We start from the raw sequence: 19,646 nt of genomic DNA, 5'->3' as shown, positions 1-19,646 counted from the left end.
TTCCAAGGGTTTGGTCTCAGGAACAGTAAGGATGGAGTGTCATCAACTGAGAGTAAGAAGACTGTAAGAATAGCATAGGTTGCTGAGGTAGGAGCTGGGAGATAGTGGTAGTAATTAGAACTTTACTTTGGGACCTATTAAGTTTAAGATATCTGTTAGATATTCAAATGGAGGTGTCAAATATGCAGTTGGATCTCAAGTTTGGGAGAAAGGTCTGAATTGGGGAGTTACTGGTCTAATAGATGGTACTGAAAGCCTTATACTGGATGAGATGACCAAAAAGTGAGTTAAGATAGAAAAGAAATCAAGGACATTGGACAGTGCTGTGGGGTACTCCAACTTTAAGACCAATTGCTCCTTCTCAGTCTTTTCTTCCAGCTTGCTGAACCTAAGAGAGGAGGATGGGATTCTAACTCTCATGCCTAATTCCTGTCATCCTTATTTGGGGACAGAATTATGATTTCTGGTATATCTGTTACCATTTGAATTTATACATTATTAGGGATCACAGCTAACACAGAAGCATGAATGCCATCCAGAAGTCTAAATGCTATGTCTTGTCCTGTCATTCTTGGTACTGGTATCCACTCAGATCTGAAAAGAGCTTGCTGCACTCCTCCTCCTCGTCCCAGGCAACAGACTGACCCTACCCTCTCCTTGACAGGGTAGCACAGAACAGAAACTGTTGAAGGTGAAAGTAATCTATAATTGCTTATCGCCTTGAAATTAAGAGGTTTACTCACTTATTAGCACAATGAAGATCAGCAAAACTAATACTCTGACAAGAACTGTATCTTTCAACTTTTGCTTTATACAATGGGTTTTTGTTTCTGTTTTTACTGAACATCTAAAGTATACCCTTATTTTAAGTACTATATATTTAAACATAATATTCTCAAAATTACAAGTCATTTGTTCATAGAGTCCATAGTTTTATAGGGGAGATAAAATGTATTCATAAATAAATACAAGATAAAAAGTATAAGGTATTTAAAAGACAATACAAAAGGAAATTTAGAGGAAATTACTTCAGTTACAATGAAGAGAGAATTAAGTTTTTTCAATATTTGTGGTTCTTTAAGACAAGTAAGATTTGACCATGGTTAAGAGGGAGATTCCAAAGAGAAGAAACAGCCAAAGCAAAGGCCTATGGTCAGGAAATTATTAAGTTTGTACAAGGAACAAACTCCAAGAATTTGGAGCACAGGAATGGTAGAGAGCAGTGAGAAACAGAATTACCAACGTGGGTCATATTTTTACTTGTTAAAAAACACACATACAAATAAATGACACAGATATTTTTGTTGTTTTCAAATGTGATTTTTAAATGTCTTGTAATAAAGCTAAAGCAGCTGTGACAACAAACTACACTGTTGTCAAATTCCCAAAGCACACACACATTTAAGTGCTCCATTCTTCAGAAAACAAACCACAAAATATATTTTTCAATAACTGTAAAGGGTCATGCAAACCTTCAAGTGAGGAAATTTAGAGTCATGGCTACAATCAGTCTAATTCACCCTCCTTCTCTAACTAAAAGAAAGGAATTTAAAGCAAATGTATTCAAAATCCTTCAAAGAATGCTAACAAAAGAATATTTAAAAATGGAATTCCAGAAGCTTGTAATTTGGTGTCCCATAATGTTTTAGTTGTGTGATGACTGTCCTCAAGAATGCTATTATTGTTTAAAAGTAAATCTGATGTGAACTGATTCCAGGACTCAAATGATTCTATTTAAAGACTTTTCCAAACATTCCACAGAGAAAGTTGCTTAATCACAATTTCAAGCAGTTAGAGGCAAAGTTATAAATAAGCAGAAATTTGATATGCAAAGAAACATCTTAGAGTTTCTTTCCAATGTTCCCTTAAACTAAGCCCCATACCTATATGTTTCCCCCCCACTGAGGGGTCTTACCATTTCCTTTAGATTGTCCCCTTCATTTAATTTTCTTGGCCTTCCAGTTACAGTATAAAAATTAGAGAAATGATCATAACTGGATAACAAACATGATGAGGCAAAACAATTGAAAGTATCAGCAAATCATCTAAAACACTTAGAACAACAACAAAACCATTTTGACCTGAAAAGTCCCTTTGCCTATCTAAGCACATATATGTTCTATTATAGTACTTGGCAAAAATCTATGCAGAGGCCACTGTTTCAAACTCTGAAGGATCTGATGAAGTCATTCTATGATACAGAATTCTCTCAAAAATTCAGTTCATGTGTGCATAAAAATACACACACAGACAGTGGAAAATCAATCATCTGGTGTAACAATGTACAAACAGAAAAAAATATGGTTTAGAATATTTCCCCTATATTTTAACATTTTCTTGATAGTAAAGCTTTGTGATAAACTGTTTAAGGTTCACTGCAACTCACCAAGAAAAAAAAGGAGAGGACTCAAATCAATAAAATTAGAAATGAAAAAGGAGAAGTTACAATGGACACCACAGAAATACAAAGGATCGTAAGAGACTGCTACAAACAACTATATGCCAATAAAATGGACAACCAAGAAGAAATGGACAAATTCTTAGAAAGATACAACCTTCTAAGACCAGACTAGGAAGAAATAGAAAATATGAACAGACCAATCACAAGTACTGAAATTGAAACTGTAATTAAAAAACTCCCAACAAACAAAAGTCCAGGACCGGATGGCTTCACAGGTGAATTCTATCAAACATTTAGAGAAGAGCTAACACCTCTCCTCAAACTCTTTCAAAAATTGCAGAAAAGGAACACTCCCAGGGCCATTCTATGAGGCCACCATCACCATGATACCAAAACCAGACAAAGATACCACAAAAAAAGAAAATTACAGGCCAATATCACTGATGAACATAGATGCAAAAATACTCAACAAAATACTAGCAAACCAAATCCAACAATACATTAAAAGGATCATACACCATGATCAAGTAGGATTTATCTTAGAGATGCAATGGTTCTTCAAAACCTGCAAATCAGTGTGATAGACCACATTAACAAACTGAAGAATAAAAACCATATGATCATCTCAATACATATAGAAAAAGCTTCTGACAAAATTCAACACCAATTTATGATAAAAGGTCTCCAGAAAGTGGGAATAGAGGGAACTTACTTCAACATAATAAAAGGCATATATGACAAACCCATAGCTAACATCATTCTCAACAGTGAAAAGCTGAAAGCATTCCCTGTAAGATCAGGAACAAGGCAAGGACGTCCACTGTCACCACTTTTATTCAACACAGTTTTGGAAGTCCTTGCCATGGCAATCAGAGAAGGAAAAGAAATAAAAGGAGGACTTGCCTGGTGTTGCAGTGGTTAAGAATCCGCCCACCAATGCAGGGGACACAGGTTCGAGCCTTGGTCCAGGAAGCTCCCACATGCTGTGGAGCAACTAAGCCCATGTGCCATAACTACTGAGCCTGCGCTCTAGAGCTTGTGAGCCACAACTACTGAAGCCCGCATGCTTAGAGCCCGTGCTCCACAACAAGAGAAGCCATCGCAATGAGAAGTCTGTGCACTGCAACGAAGAGTAGCCCCCGCTCACCACAACTAGAGAAAGCCTGCATGCAGCAACAAAGGCCCAACACAACCAAAAATAAATTAATTAAAATAAATTAAAAAGAAAGAAATAAAAGGAATACAAATTGGAAGTAAAACTGTCAAATATTTGCAGATGACATGGTACTATACAAAGAAAATCCTAAAGATGCTACCAGAAAACTACTAGAGCTCATCAATAAATTCAGTAAAGCTGCAGGACACAAAATTAAAACACAAAAATCTCTTGTATTCCTACATACTAATAACAAAAGGTCAGAAAGAGAAATTAAGGAAATAATCCCATTTACCATCGTATCAAAAAGAATAAAATACTGAGGAATAAACCTATCTATGTAGACAAAAGACTTCTACTCTGAAAACTATAAAATGCTGATGAAAGAAATTGGAGATGACACCAACAGATGCAAGGATATACCATGTTCTTGTATTGGAAGACCCAATATTGTCAAAATGACTATACTATCTAAGGCAATCTACAGATTCAATGCAATCCCTATCAAATTACCAATGGCATTTTTCACACAACTAGAACAAAAAATTCTAAAATTTATATGGAAACACAAAGACCCCAAATAGCCAAAGCAATCCTCAGAAAGAAAAACAGAGTTGGAGAAATCAGACTCCCTGACTTCAGACTATACTACAAAGCTACAGCAATCAAAACATCATGATACAGATGATGCAAAAGTAGAAATACAGATCAATGGAACAGGATAGAAAGTCCAGAAATAAACTCATGTACCCATTGTCGATTAATCTATGACAAAGGGGGCAAGAATACATAATGGAGAAAAAACAGTCTCTTCAATAAGTTGTGCTGGGAAAACTGGAAAGCTACATGTAAAAGAATGGAATTAGTATACTCTCTAACACCACACACAAAAATAAACTCCAAATGGATCAAAGAGCTAAATATAAGGTCAGTTACTGTAAAACGCTTAGAGGAAAACATAGGCTTTTTGACATAAATCACAGCAATAACTTTTGTGATCCACCTCCTACATGTAAACAAATGGGACCTAATTAAACTAATTAAACTTAAATGCTTCTGCACAGCAAAGGAAACCATAAACAAAATGAAAAGATGGCCCACAGAATGGGAGTAAATAGCTGCAAATTAAGCAAGCAACAAGGGATTAGTCTCCAAAATATACAAACAGCTCATGTAGATCTGTGTCAAAAAAACAAACAACCCAATCAAAAAAAAAAATGGTCAGAAGATCTAAATAGACATTTCTCCAAAGAAAACATACAGATGGCCAAAAAGCACATGAAAAGATGCTTAACATCACTAATTATCAGAGAAATGCAAATCAAAACTACAGCGAGGTATCACCTCACACCGGTCAGAGTGGCCATCATCAAAAAGTCTATAGACAGAGGCTTCCCTGGTGGCGCAGTAGTTGAGAATCCGCCTGCCAGTGCAGGGAACATGGGTTCGAGCCCTGGTCCTGGAAGATCCCACATGCCGCAGAGCAACTTAAGCCCATGCACCACAACTACTGAGCCTGCACTCTAGAGCCCGTGAGCCACAACTACTGAGCCCGTGTGCCGCAACTACTGAAGCCTGTGTGCCCTAAAGCCCGCACACCGCAACTACTGAGCCCACGCGCTACAACTACTGAAGCCTGCATGCTCTAGGGCCCGCGTGCTGCAACTACTGACGCCCGCGTGCCTAGAGCCTGTGCTCTGCAACAAGAAAAGCCACCACAATGAGAAGCCCGCGCACCACAACGAAAAGTAGCCCCTGCTTGCAGCAACCAGAGAAAGTCCACACGTAGCAATGAATACCCAATGCAGCTAAAAATAAAAACATTAATGAAAAAAGACATCTGTATAATATAAATTGATAATGATCATCTCTTCAAAGACATTTTACATCATGTAAATTTTCTTGATGTAGCCAATCATTCAACAGCATTTAATAAACTCCTATAAGCCTTTGGTCCTCAAGAACTTATGTTCTGATATAGTATGTCTCAGACTTTGCTAAGCATCCAAATCTCTAAACTCACCTAGGAGATTTAAAAATATATAAGACAAACTGTCAGCTTCATATCATTCCTTTTATTATCTGACTTCATTAATTTAGTATATAGTCTCATTTAATAAGAGAGGCAGTAAGGTGTAATGGTTAGGACTAAAGCCAGAATCCCTGGGTTCAGATCCTAGGTTTGAGATCCTAGCTTACATTACGATCTTAAATAAGTTACTTGGCCTCTCTGTGCCTCAATTTCCTCATCTGAATAGATAAGGCTGCTGTGGGGATTAATGCAAAAAGCACTTAGAACTGTTTCTCGCACACAGAAAATGCAATACAAAAGTAGTAGCTACTATTATTTAATAAAACTCTGAAGATACCAGATGCAGACAGTATATCTAAGAAAAGTCTCTACTTAGTTCATCTTCAATCACGTATTTAGCTTCTTCCCCCACAATGGAAGACAAGGAACATACCATACATAACAAGTACTATTTCAGAATAACAAACTTCTCAAATTGCTCTATTTTAGATCTTTGGGGATTTGGGGGGCATTTCTTACCTAAAAGTCATACTAGAAATACAGATGATTTAAGATACAAAGTATCCTAAAATACTGTTTTTTTCTTTAATTCCTTGGGGAATATATCTTCTGTAAGTGTTCTATTTACTGCATGGCATTTCTAGTTAGCACAGATCCCAAATTTAGAAAAATCAGTTTAAAATTTTACAAGCAAGGAACTTTGTACTTGCTGAGTAACTAACTACACACGTGAAATTGGTTTTACGGTACCTAGTCATTATCTTCAGGTATAACATGAATTATTAGATTCATGTTAATAAAAAATTATCTGAATGTACACATATCAACTATAGTAAGAACACACAATTTTAGAAATTTTTATTTGTAATAGAATGTACAGCATTCTGATAACACAAAATTATGCAAACTCGTCAGTCTAAATTGATATATATGAGCTTTTCTTCACTCGAATAGGAAAAGACATTTTTATCTCTTACTGATGACATTTAATCACACAAACACACACATTCTTTTCTTTTTCTTTTTTTTAAACACTAAACACAAGCAAGCCACCTATCCAAACCACAACCACTGGAATCTTGGTATGACTTACGCATCAACTAGGCTTTTAGTAGTTTTGTTTTGTTATGTACTTGCAAGACTCTTGAGGTAATTCCAAACCATGCATCTTCATAACAAAACACTAATGAGATCTGAGTTTAACAAAAGTGATATATGTATGTAATCTATGTTAGTAAAACTAAATTGGTTATGATTATTAAAAGCAATAGGGTTTAAATACCTGGACAATATAGATAGAAGGCAGCAGGTCTCTTAGCCTTTGCCCTCCTTTTCAGCAAACCTCCTTGGCCACCTGATCAGCATTATAGAAACAGTTGTAGAAATATTTCTTCCTTCCGTTCTTATCATATTCTGAAAAAACTGCCCACTTTGTTCCCTTAGCATATTAAGTTCCTCCTCTCTGATTTTTCTTTAGTGTTCACCTTTCCCACCAATGTTCTTTACCCACATCAATAAAAACTGCACACCTCAAAATTATATGACAAAATACTGAACAAAATGCTTCTGTAACTCTGTTTTCACACATTTCTTCTAGAATATAAGTGGTTTAAGAATAGGAAATATGAATTTCCTAAAGATCAAGTACAACACCATTATGATAAGGTAATTGCAATACTTGAAAAAAATGAATTTGTTTACAATGCTAACTCTAGACCACCAGTCCACACCTTTTAAAGGTGTCCTCTGCCCTGATCTACGACAATAACTTATCAATTTACATTCTGCTGGTCACAAAAAAATTTTATTTTGAATCTCTATTATGAAGAAAAAGTTTTCTTTCAACTTTCGAACACCAGGAACTCTAAATTATTCACTGAGGGAATATTCTGGATCTTCATTTTATTCACCAATCTTTATTACTTGTAATTACATTTTCAAGTATGATTCAAGGGAAGTGTCAGCTTTTTTAACTGGAATACTAAAACAAACTTATTTACAAAGTATCTGATTTTGAGGGCTTAGGGGTAATTGAGAAAGCAGAGTCCTCCTGTCTCTTAACTCACAGGATATCTGTGTGAATTCTGGAGACAGGGCACAGGATTCTATACAGTATTTTCTAAAAGCTTCCTGGGGGACTTCTCTGGTGGTTCAGTGGTTAAGAATCCACCTGCCAATGCAGGGGACACAGGCTTGATCTCTGGTCTGGGAAGATCCCACATGCCACGGGGCAACTAAGCCCACGTGCCGCAACTACTGAGCCCGCGTGCCGCAACTACTGAAGCCCGCACACTCTGGGGCCTGCGTGCTGCAACTACTGAAGGCCACGCCTAGAGCCCATGCTCCGCAACAAGAGAAGCCACCACAATGAGAAGCCCTCACACCACAACAAAGTGCAGCAATGAAGACCCAGCACAGCCAAATTAATTAATTAACTAATTAATTAATTTTAAAAAGACTTATCAAATTGTATATTAAAAAAAAGCTTCCTGGGGATTCAGATGGGCACACCAATCTACCCGACACACAAACAGGAACCAATGCCCTTATCAGGGGCGATAAAATAGTATCATAGCTCAATTAAGTTGCGTCTTGACCTTGTACTTGCTCCAGCTCTATGTCAACTAACTAATACTAAGGATATCATGAGATGGAATATGTATGGCTTTAAATCCTTCCTTAAAGCTTAAATTTTTTTTTCACTTTATGAAGCCATGAATGAGGCATTTAATAAGAGATACGGTAAGCCAGAAAGTGTTATAAGAAACTATTTTATCAAATTATAATAAAGTCATTTTGTATTAGAAAGGCAGAATGACTACCAGAAATAATTTTAGACTAGAAGGGAGACCTAAACAGCTCTTCTCTATAAGAGGGAAGCTGATTAAATGGCACCAAACTGAGGATGTCATTGACTGTGCATTTAGAAATGAACTCCCTTATGCAGCTGATAAAATTATCTTTATTTGGCTTTTTTTTCTATCTTGTTCCCAAAGGAAAGCAAACTGCAAATGAACTTCCAATGCACTTTGCTTCTTTTCCGACACTTTCTTAAATCCAATGAATATCTACATTGTATCTCTTCAAACCTTGAGGTGAGCACCTTTGATCTCTTCTACCCTGATATGTCAATGTGGTATTAAGCATACAACCAGTATGTGGAAAACATCCTGGGATTAATACCCATTTTTTATTTCCCCAAGGAGGGCCTAAACTTTGAGAGCAAAACTGTTTCTTACGTCTATCATATTTTAGGCTGTAGACTTCCAATAAACAAATTTGCTTGAAGGTGGTTTCTTTCTTAAAATACACAAATCATATCTTATTTGAGTATTCCATTCAAGCAGTTGCAAAAATGTTAATCTTGAATAGTAAAGTCTATTTAAAAGCTTGATTTTATTGCTAGTTTAACAATTTTGTCTAAGCAAGCTTGGAACCAAGTGCTAAGCTTCTGAAAGCACTGGCGTTTCTGTTGCCACCTAACAACTTCATGACAGGCCCTGTAGATCACACAACTGCCACATTATATTTTGCCAGACAAAATAAATTATAACTGAGGTAATTAGCAATAGAAATAACTTCTATAGTAAAGGCCCTTTATAAAGCAGCGGGTTTGGGTTTTCCCCCCGCCCCAATACAGACAAAGTTTCAGGTTAAAGGAGATCTTCTTCCACCCTTGCTACCTGCATAAAGCTGGGGAAAAAAAGAAAACAGAATTTTTAAAAGTGAACTCACCAACTTCTCTTCACTTTGAAGGACCTGGAATTCATACAAAGACTGAAAAACCAATAATATCAAGGGTGACCGTCATTTATTTCATTTTTGAGGAACTAGATGAAAAGGTCACTGAAGATTAGTGTATATTTTCAGTTTGCAGAGGAAGAAAATAGTATTCCAGAAAGAAACTGGCTTGATTTATGATGACATGCTTCCACATAACCATGATCTGTAGCTGCTTATGAAAAACATTTTTGTGCTCACTAATGCTATTCTCTGCTGCTCTTCAGACTACCATCCTCCTATTTTACATTTTAAAGAAATTTTGCTTCTCAAAGGGAAAAGGAGGGAGAGGGCTTATTTGAATGGTAAACTATTTTTCAAAAAGAAATATAACGATATATTTCTTGTAAAAATGTTAACCATGACTGACACACATCACCCCAAGAAAAATCTTAACCTGTTACTAAATGATACAAAGCATAAAGCCCCCTTCTAATTTCTATATTTGAGAAAAGAAACATGAGAATTGCAAAACGTTTTCTTTAAAAAGCTTAGTTACATAATATGGAAAAATCTCGGTCAGAATGTTGAATAAAAGAAGTCAGACACAAAAGAGTTCACATTGTATGATTCTATTTATATGATGCTTAAAGATTGTTTAAAAACTTATTTATGTGATATCTTATAATGATTATTCTTGGTAACCAAGAATTGATTAGGAGGAAGCAGGAGAGAAGCCTTCCCAGGTGTTAGAAATGATCTAGGCAGTGGTTATATGAGTGTACACATTTATAAAATTTATCTATCAGGCAGTACAATTAATAATGCTCTTTACTATATATATATTATACCTCATTTAAAACAATTCCTGTAAGTATTAAATTAAAACAATAAATACAGTAAAATTACATTTGTCAGCAAAGATGGGGCTAGAGAGCATGGCCTGTAGCTACTTTCCTCTCTAAACGTATGACTCTTTAAATTTATAAAATGGCCTATTTGTCACATCTAGAGCCAAAAGAATTTCAAATCAAAACATGGTATACTGACAATAGTTGTAGGGGAAGGGTGGTTTACTACAAGTGCTTCATACACTTGTTAAACAACGCACATTATTCATTCTAAGAATGTCAGATATTAAATTAATTTCATGTTTCATAGTTTGTTTCCAGGGAACAAATGGGGTAACTTTACCTGGTTCAAACACATTTAACTTGAAGGACCTGTTAATTCTGGCCTTATGTAGGCAGGGCAAGATGTAGCATGTCAAAGACAACTAATACACCCTGTTAATCAAGAAAATTACTATTGTAAATAATTAGGAATGTAATATAAACAGACTAGTTAGGATTTGGTCTTTAAAAGCTGCATAGACTATACAAAGATTTACTCAAAAGCTTTTAATCCACAAAAACTTTCCATATTTCTTATAAAGGCTTAAAACAAAACAAAACAAAACAACCAGTAAGTCAATTTGAAGTTCAGTGCTTTGTCTCCTTTTTCATGCATTGAGTTATGAACTCTCCTTTGGTTCCACCAGATTGGAAGTTTTACATTTTCTCTCTTTTTGTTTTGTGATTACTATTACAAACTTTAAGGATATTTGACTATGCAAATTCTAAAGTCAAGAAACCTACCATTCTCATGAATAGAATCAAACCCTTAAGCTGTTTTACTCCTGTCATCTATCCCAGTCTAAGTCTTATTATTTATAATTTTAAATTTGACATCATTATCGATATTTTATACAGCCAATGCTTATTTAGATTTACCATCAAGTTGACTATTTCTTTTGCTTTCATTCCTTTTTGAAGGTTTCTTCTTCCTTCTGAGTTAAATTTCCTTCTTCCAGAAATACATCTTTTAGTAATTTCCTCAATAAGGGTCTGTTGGTGGTAAATACACTGAAAATGTATTTTTCATCCAAAACTGATATTTTTCTTGAACCACAGTTTAGGAGGGCAGTAAATTCTAACTGAACATTTTAGTAGCCACTAGCCACATATGGCTTTTAAGAAAGAACTTGAAATGTGGCTAAGATAAGTGAGGAACTGAATTTTAAATTTACTGTATTTTATTTTATTTATTTTTTAATGAAGTATAGTTGATTTACAATGTTATGTTAGGTTCTGGGGTACCACATACCATATATATATGGTTTATTACAAGACAGTTCCCTGTGCTATACAGTAGGACCTTGTTTATCCATCCTATATATAATAGTTGGCATCTGCTAGTCCCAAAGTCCCCATCCAACCCTCCCCTTTGGCAACAACAAGTCTGTTCTCTATGTCTGTGAGTCTGTTCTGTTTTGTAGATAGGTTTGTGTCATATTTTAGATTCCACATATAAGTGATATCATATGGTATTTGTCTTTCTCTTTCTGACTTACTTCATTTAGTATGATAATCTCTAGGTCCATCCATGTAGCTGCAAATGGCATTATTTCATTCTTTTTTATAGCTGAGTAATATTCCATTGTTTATATGTGCCACATCTTCTTTACCCATTACTCTGTCCAAGGACATTAAGGTTGCTTCCATGTCTTGGCTATTGTAAATAATGCTGCAACGAACATTGGAGTGCATGTATCTTTCTGAATTAGAGTTTTCTCCAGACATATGCTTAGGAGTAGGATTGCTGGATCATATGACAACTCTCTTTTTAGTTTTTTAAGGAACCTCCATACTGTTTTCCATAGTGACTGTACCAATTTACATTCCCACCAAAAGTGTAGAGGGTTCCCTGCTCTCCACAACCTTTCCAGCATTTGTTATTTATAGAGTTTCTGACGATGGTCATTCTGACCGGTGTGAGGTGGTACCTCACTGTAGTTTTGATTTGCATTTCTCTAATAATTAGCAATGTTGAGCATCTTCTCATGTGTCTATTGGCTATCTGTATGTCTTCTTTGGAGAAATGTCTATTTAGGTCTTCTGCCCATTTTTTGATTGGGTTGTCTTTTTTTTGATATTGAGCTGTATAAGCTGTTTGTATATTTTGGAAATTAAGCCCTTGTTGGTCACATCTTTTGCAAATATTTTCTCTCAGTCTGTAGGTTGTCTTTTCATTTTGTTTATGGTTTCCTTTGCTGTGCAAAAGCTTATAATTATTTGACTAGGCCCCATTTGTTTATTTTTGCTTTTACTTCTTTATTTCTTTATTACATACTAAAGAAGCCAAACCATATGTTCATCTCAGTAGATGCAGAAAAAAAATTTGATTCCTTAAACGTGTAAAAGTTCTAGAAGAAAGCATAGGAGACAATCATTGTAACCCTGAGCTACAAAGATTTCTTAGATATGATATTGAATGCATGATTCATAAAAGAAAACATGATAAAGTAGTCTCCAGCAGAGTTTAAAACATCTACTGCTCTTAACACATTATTAGGAGAATGAAAGGAGAAGTCACAGGTTGGGAGAAAAATATTTGCAAATCATGTAAATATGGTGAATTATAATGATTGATTTCTGAATGTTAAACCAATCTTGTATTCCTGAGGTCTTCTTGATCATGATGCATTATAATTTTTATATACTGTTAGACTCGATTTTTAAAAATTTTGTTAAGAATTTTTGCATCTATGTGCATAAAGTATATTACTTTATCTTCTCTAGTGTCTTTGTCTGGTTTTAATATTACAGTAATTTTAGCTTCACAGAAAGAGTTGGGAAGTATTTCCTCCTCTTCAATTTTCTTCAGATGTTTGGTATAGTATTGTTATTATTTCTTCCTTAAAATTTCAGAATTCCCTAGTGAAGCAATATGGGCCTGAAGTTTTCTTTGTGGCACATTAAAAAATATATATTCAATCATCTTAGTAGATATAGGGCAATTTAGGTAGTCTACTTTTTCCTGAATGAGCTTTGGTAGTTTGTGTCTTTTAAAGTGTCCATGTAAATGGTTGAATTTTTTCAAGAACTTTGTTCACAATTTTCCCTTATTACTCTTAATATGTGTAGAATCTGAAGCAATGTCACTTTTGTCACCTGATACTGGTTTTTTAAACATCCTGTTGCTATGCTCATAGGAGAGCAATCGATTTTAAAACTTTATTGTCCTGTATATATAAAGTGATTCTATAGCTCTAAAAAGGTACTGCTCATGACTTTATAATAGTTATATTATTTCTGCTCTGCTAACATTAATTCTTATAAGTCACTTAAGTTGGGTCTTGTTTCCTTATCTCTAAAAATGATTAGTTCGGTGAAATGGATTAAGATCTTTCCAGCTCGAGGAGTTTGATTCCATAAATGAAAACATATACGTGTGTGGGGTTCTGAGGTTATATATTTCTTATATATTTTTTCCTTTCAGTAGCAAGGGAATTTCCCTGAAAGTATTTATTCAATGAAAGCAATTCTATAAAACAAAAAAAGAACTTACTCTTTCACTTAATTTTGCTGATAAAATAATAGATCATTCATTCTCTAGTAAGATTGTTTTTTTAAACAGGTACCTACAAATTCTAATTTTTAAACACTTTTCAAGGAGGGAAGAGCAGAGAAGTTTATTTGATATTTACCCAGCTATCGGTAGTAATTTGTTGTTTTCACTCATGCATGTTTATAATAAAATACAGATTCCATATGCCCTGCTCTCTGCAACCTTATACAAATCTGTTTTCCAAAAACATTAAGAAATGCAACGTCTTCTCAATTTTCCAAGGACACTTGCTAGTAACTCTTTGAATGTTTTTATTTTGACAATGAATCTTGATTGTTTTTTAGCACTTCTATTTATCAAAATGCTTTATTCTATTATTTTTTAACTGTTTAATTTACTAATTTCATTAAATATTATTTTATTTATTAAGCAGGGAATCAGAAATGAGTATACATAAAGGGATTTTTATGGGATTTATATCCTTACCTAAGTAAGGAAGATTGGGTCTTTTCCTCTGATTAGTTATGAAGGGGCAATTTTAGCAACAACCAATCAACCATTCTAATACCTTAAAATCCCACAGAGTCAAAAGACCTGTTTTCTGCCAAGAGCAACAGTTTCATAACTTAAAAAAAGAAATCACTGTTTTGGGCAACTAATATAACTGTAAGCTAAATTTTCCAAGGCAGCAATAATTTCATTTCTAAAGATTATCCAGAATGCACGTGAGAATAGCATTGTTTTTTTTATTATCCAGGACCACTGAGCCCCTGCATGAGTTCATCCACGATGTAAAAGCTAAAATCTTAAGTGTGTATACATTTTTGGACATCAGCTTCGCTTTCCCAATCAGTTAATAAGAGGGACTGAGAAACATATAGTTAGAAGTCATGATACGAGAGGACCCTTAATGAAATTCCTCCAGAACTTTTATTTCAATGGCCACGTTTAATTTCCTAATTAAAGAATAGCCATCTCCTTAGTGAGGCAAAAAAGTAAAATCCAGCTATCTACTATTTAAAAGAGATATCTAAATTACAATACAGATGATTTGAAAATTAAGGAAGGATAAAAAATATACTAGGTAAATGGCAAGGAAGCAGAGGTGGCAATATTAAGAGCAGAGGGACAGAATTTAAGGGAAGGCCTTACTTTATAATAACAGAAGATCCAGTCCATTTAAATTAGTCATTAGCCATTATATGTATCATAAAATAGCACAAACACATGACAGTAGTAAGAAGACAGACAAAGACTTCATTACAGTAAAAAATTTAAACTATCCCTAAGAATCTGACAGAGCAAGTATACAAAGTAATAAGGATATAGAAAAAAATTTAAAAGCACAAACATTAACAAGCTTAAGTTATACCTTAGAAATAGAAAAAAAAACACATTCTTTTCAAATTCCCACAGAATATTACAAAACTAAACCATGTGCAAGGCCACGACAAAAATCTCAAAAATTCTAAAAAGTAATCACACCAATCACGTTTTAATATTCACAAGACAGTAACACTAAGGAACTTATACCAAAAGGAGAAAAACATATCATCATCACCATCATCTAAATGTTTGGAATCATATATTTTTTTAAACTTTTACTTTTCTTCTTCTCTGAAGAGAAATTCATTTGAAAATGATGTCTTTCAACAAGGTCATGCTTAGGTATCATTATTCTATGAATACTAACCACAACAATTTTGTCTTTAAAAAGGACTTAAATTACTAGGAACCTCAAAAAGATGAAAAAATAGATAATTTTCTTGATCTGTGCTCAATAATCCCCTAGTAGAAATGCTTACTTCCACCCTTCTATTTATAGGAATGTCAATTTGCACTGAAAAAGACACAGGAACAACATACAAGTTCAAGAAGATAAGGGAAAAAAAAACATCCAAAAGAACTAAAAGATTTTTGTAACAGACACAGAAAGACAAAGAAAATCACTGTATTTTACCTGCTGTTTTCCCCATAACACTCCTAGTGTTATTCATAAGGGTATGTACTAGAGAACCAAGTCCAACACCATTCATCCACAAAATAAGCAAACAAAATAGTTATTTTATTTCAGTTTGTTAAAATAGTCAGGAGGAGAACTTGTGGCAAAAAGACATTGTGCTATCAAATAAAAGGAATGAAAAACGATAGATTTTAGGTAAACTAAATAAAATAAGCCTAAGTTTCCTCCAAATAAATAGAAATTTCCAATTGGCAATCATGATAGTTGGTAATTTCGACTGCCAAAGAAACCAAATTCAATTTCTCTATATTACTGATGTTAGGCTGTGAACTGGACTGAAGGCCTATGGTAACCAGCTCCCACTGGACAGTGTTTAAGATATAGCTGCCTCACAATTAATTTTATGAACACATCCAGGAAATCTCTATTGTAATGTGCCAATATGTTATGCAATAATTCCATCTCAAAGACAAGGACTTAACATTCAGACACTCGATCTCTGCTAACATTACAAAATTTGAAAGAGGGAAAACACTTAGGTACTCACAGTGTGTGAAACGCTTTATATTCTATGAGTCATGGCCAGGGCAGTGATCTCGCTATTAGCATAATGAAAAAAGGTATTATCTCTCCCTCCTCTGAACATCCCTGGCACTTACTGTTTCTCTCACACACCTGGCACTGTTTTGAAGTAGTACACTTTTCATATGCATCTGACTGATCTGAGTGTATCCCTTAAGGGCAAGCAACTGTGACACCTTCTACTTACTGGCATCTCCCACACAACACCTCACAAGAAGGAGATGCTTTTTAAATATTGACTGTTGTTAATTAACTGAGTAATAATGCCACCAACATATCCTTCCATCAACAACACCTCTGCAGCATGGCTACCTGCTCTGTACTCCAGAGTGCCTATACTTTCCGAAACTTCTCTGAAAAATTCAAATGAAGCAAACAAAACAACAAGGTCTACTTAAAATAACTAGATTTTAGGTAAGTGGCATTAGATAAAAGGAGTAAGTTTTCTTTAAATTAATCCTAACTCTAATCAAAGATCTTCAAAAATCTAGGTTTCTCCCTCTGGATTAGAAAACAGAAGCAATACCAAAACCCTCCCATCTGTCCCCACTCCTCCCCTGTGCTCTAGACTTTCCTTAATCAGCGGTCACCTCTACACCTTCCAAAAGGTTCCCATGGCTCCTGGTCTTCAGCAACTCAATTGTATAATGGTTCTCAAACTTTAAAATGCATCAGAATATCCTTAAAGACTTGCTAAAACACAAATTGCTGCTCTACCCCTAGGGTTTCTTATTCAGTGGGTCTAGGGTGGGCCTAAGTGTTTGCATTTCTAACAAGGTTTTAGGTGATACTGGCGCTACTCATCCAGGAACCCACTTTTTTTTTTTTTTTTTTGTGGTACGTGGGCCTCTCACTGTTGTGGCCTCTCCTGTTGCGGAGCACAGGCTCCGGACGCGCAGGCTCAGTGGCCATGGCTCACGGGCCCAGCCGCTCCGCGGCACGTGGGATCTTCCCAGACTGGGGCACAGCATGTGGGATCTTCCCAGACCGGGGCACGAACCCGCGTCCCCTGCATCGGCAGGGGGACTCTCAACCACTGCGCCACCAGGGAAGCCCAAGGGACCCACTTTGAGAACTCTTACTACCCTCAAATCCTCCCCTATTTCTGTCATGCTTATTGTGCTTGATTAATTAATTCAAATCAATTTTAAAGTTTAATTCTTCCTTTAGATGAAGCGTGGTTTCTTTACTACGCTAAATAGGTGTTGGACATGTGGTGTGAATAGCAAACACCATCTTCGTGTGGAGCTTTTCAGCATGATAGCAAATGTTTTTAGACAACCAAAGGGTGACTGATTCTCTAACTTTTCTAGCTCCAAAATGCTACACAACCATTTGGACCAGGTAACTGCCTTTGCAGGGAAGCATCAAACTAGTTATTCAGTTTGCATTATCCCAGGGATGTGCACATAATTCTCTCTGCCAGGAATGTTTTTCCCTCCCTCTTACCTGGTTAACTTCTCTTCTTTCTCAGGTCTTAGCTCAGGGGAGACTTATACAGGGAAGACTTCTTTTCCATCCTCTTCACCAGATCTAATCCTCCTACTATGGGTTCTCACAGAGTCAACTGATTCCCCTCCCTGGTAGCCCTTGTCATGATTGCATTTTTTACATTTGTTTACATAAATATTTTATTAATAGCTATCTTCCACGCTGGACTGTAAGCTCCAGAAAGACAGGGAACGTTTTTGCTTTTGATCACCATTATATTTTCAGTGCCTAGCACAGTATCAGACACACAGAAGATGTTCCAATGAAGGCAGACAAGATCAGAGCTTTTTCAGCCCTAAGAGAGATAAGAGAAAGCATTCCTTTCTATAGTCTGCCACCCTAGCTGCTTTTCAGCTACCCCCACCTCCCCACACACACGCAAAAGGCCTTACCTTTTCTGAATAATTCTTGGAGACTTTCGGCACTTTGATTTAATACAGCCCATATCTCTTCCTCCTGCAGTGGTCCACCCCGAACTTCCAGGGCCTCAGCTAGTGTCACATGCATATTACCTAGGAAACAAGGGTAACAGATGGTCTACACATCAGCAACTTCACTGCACTTGCAGTAGTGAAAGTTCTGCATCAGTAATGAGACTATGAGGTCCCTGTCCACCTGAGTTCTCAATATGGTCTTCAATGTAAATATAATATAGTCCTACAGCTTAAAGTCACAGAGGGTAAAGGAGTTAAAGAACTCTCAAAACAACCACTTGCCCTAGCCCAATAGGGTCAACTTCAGAGATAGAATTGGAGAATAGCCATAGTGGTGGTGACTATTTCATGGGAGAAGACAGAGACCTCAGGGTACCAGAGACACCAAAGTGCACGTAATTAAATCAAAGCAGCCAGACTGAAGTGCCAGGTTTCATTCTATTCATCCTAGGTAAAAAGAATAGAGAGGAGACCCTACAGCCATGGTGGAAGAAGTTGGGAATAAGATGGAACACATTTTTTCCATTCACTAATTCATTTCTACATTTCTAATATATACACTATAACTATAAATTTTGCACTGAATGAAATTAACTATTTCTAGACCCAGCTTTGCTGCCAACTTACCATTTGCCCCGGGAAAGTCATTTTTACCTCTAAACTTCAATTTCCCATCTGTGACATAGGAATAATAATAATTGTAACAATAATGCCATTTTGAGGTGGCTATGACAAAGAAAGAAGTTATGCATGTAAACATGTTTTGTAATCTAAGACGTTATTGAAGTTGAATTAATAAAAAGTCAGGGTACTTCCCTGGTGGTGCAGTGGTTAAGAATCCATCTGCCAATGCAGGGGACATGGGTTCGAGCCCTGGTCCGGGAAGATCCCACATGCTGCGGAGCAACTAAGCCCGCGAGCCACAACTACTGAGCCCGTGTGCCACAACTAATGAATCCTACGCGCCCTAGGGCTCATGCTCCACAACAAGTGAAGGCACTGCAATGATAAGCCTGCGCACCACAACGAAGAGTAGCCCCCCCACAACTAGAGAAAGCCCGCGTGCAGCAACAAAGATCCAACGCAGCCAAAAATAAATAAATTAATTAATTAAAAAAAATAATATTAATAAAAAATAAAAAGTCAGAAAGGTGCCTCTGTGGTGACATTTCTGTAGAGTCAGCTTTTTTTTTTTTAAAGCATTCAATTAAGTAGGTGATATATTGATAAAATTTAAGATTTTCTATGGGGCTCAATAATCCTGTTTACATTTTGGAAGAGGGAAATGCAGCTAGTCAAAATCCTCCTATATAAATTTTCCTAAATTGACCTTCCTTGAAAAGAAAATTGCTCTTTGTAGTGATTACTAAGATTTTTACACTAACCAAACTAATTTAAGAATAATGTATATCTATTGATATGCAGAAGCAGTGGGTTTGGAAAAGAAACTAGAAGGGGAAGAAAATGTTAAATACTTA

General features: G+C 35.8%; 1 protein-coding gene across 8 annotated transcripts in view; it reads right to left on the bottom strand.

Annotated features, from left to right (window-relative positions):
- PTPN13 (protein tyrosine phosphatase non-receptor type 13) overlaps positions 1-19,646 on the bottom strand; it is a 222,311-nt gene that overhangs the window by 145,600 nt on the left and 57,065 nt on the right. For 7 of the 8 annotated variants that reach the window (XM_081238122.1, XM_081238124.1, XM_081238125.1 and 4 more), the window contains exon 2: positions 18,127-18,246. The exons of the other annotated variant lie outside the window; for it this stretch is intronic. In XM_081238122.1, coding sequence (XP_081094248.1) covers positions 18,127-18,241 — 115 coding nt within the window. In that variant the 5' untranslated portion in view covers positions 18,242-18,246. The remainder of the gene's footprint in view (positions 1-18,126; positions 18,247-19,646) is intronic. 8 annotated transcript variants of the gene reach the window in all.

This window comes from Mesoplodon bidens, assembly GCF_964165515.1.
Source record: "Mesoplodon bidens genome assembly, chromosome: 1".
Lineage (NCBI taxonomy): Eukaryota > Metazoa > Chordata > Mammalia > Artiodactyla > Ziphiidae > Mesoplodon > Mesoplodon bidens.
This window is presented reverse-complemented; position numbering and strand designations above follow the sequence as displayed.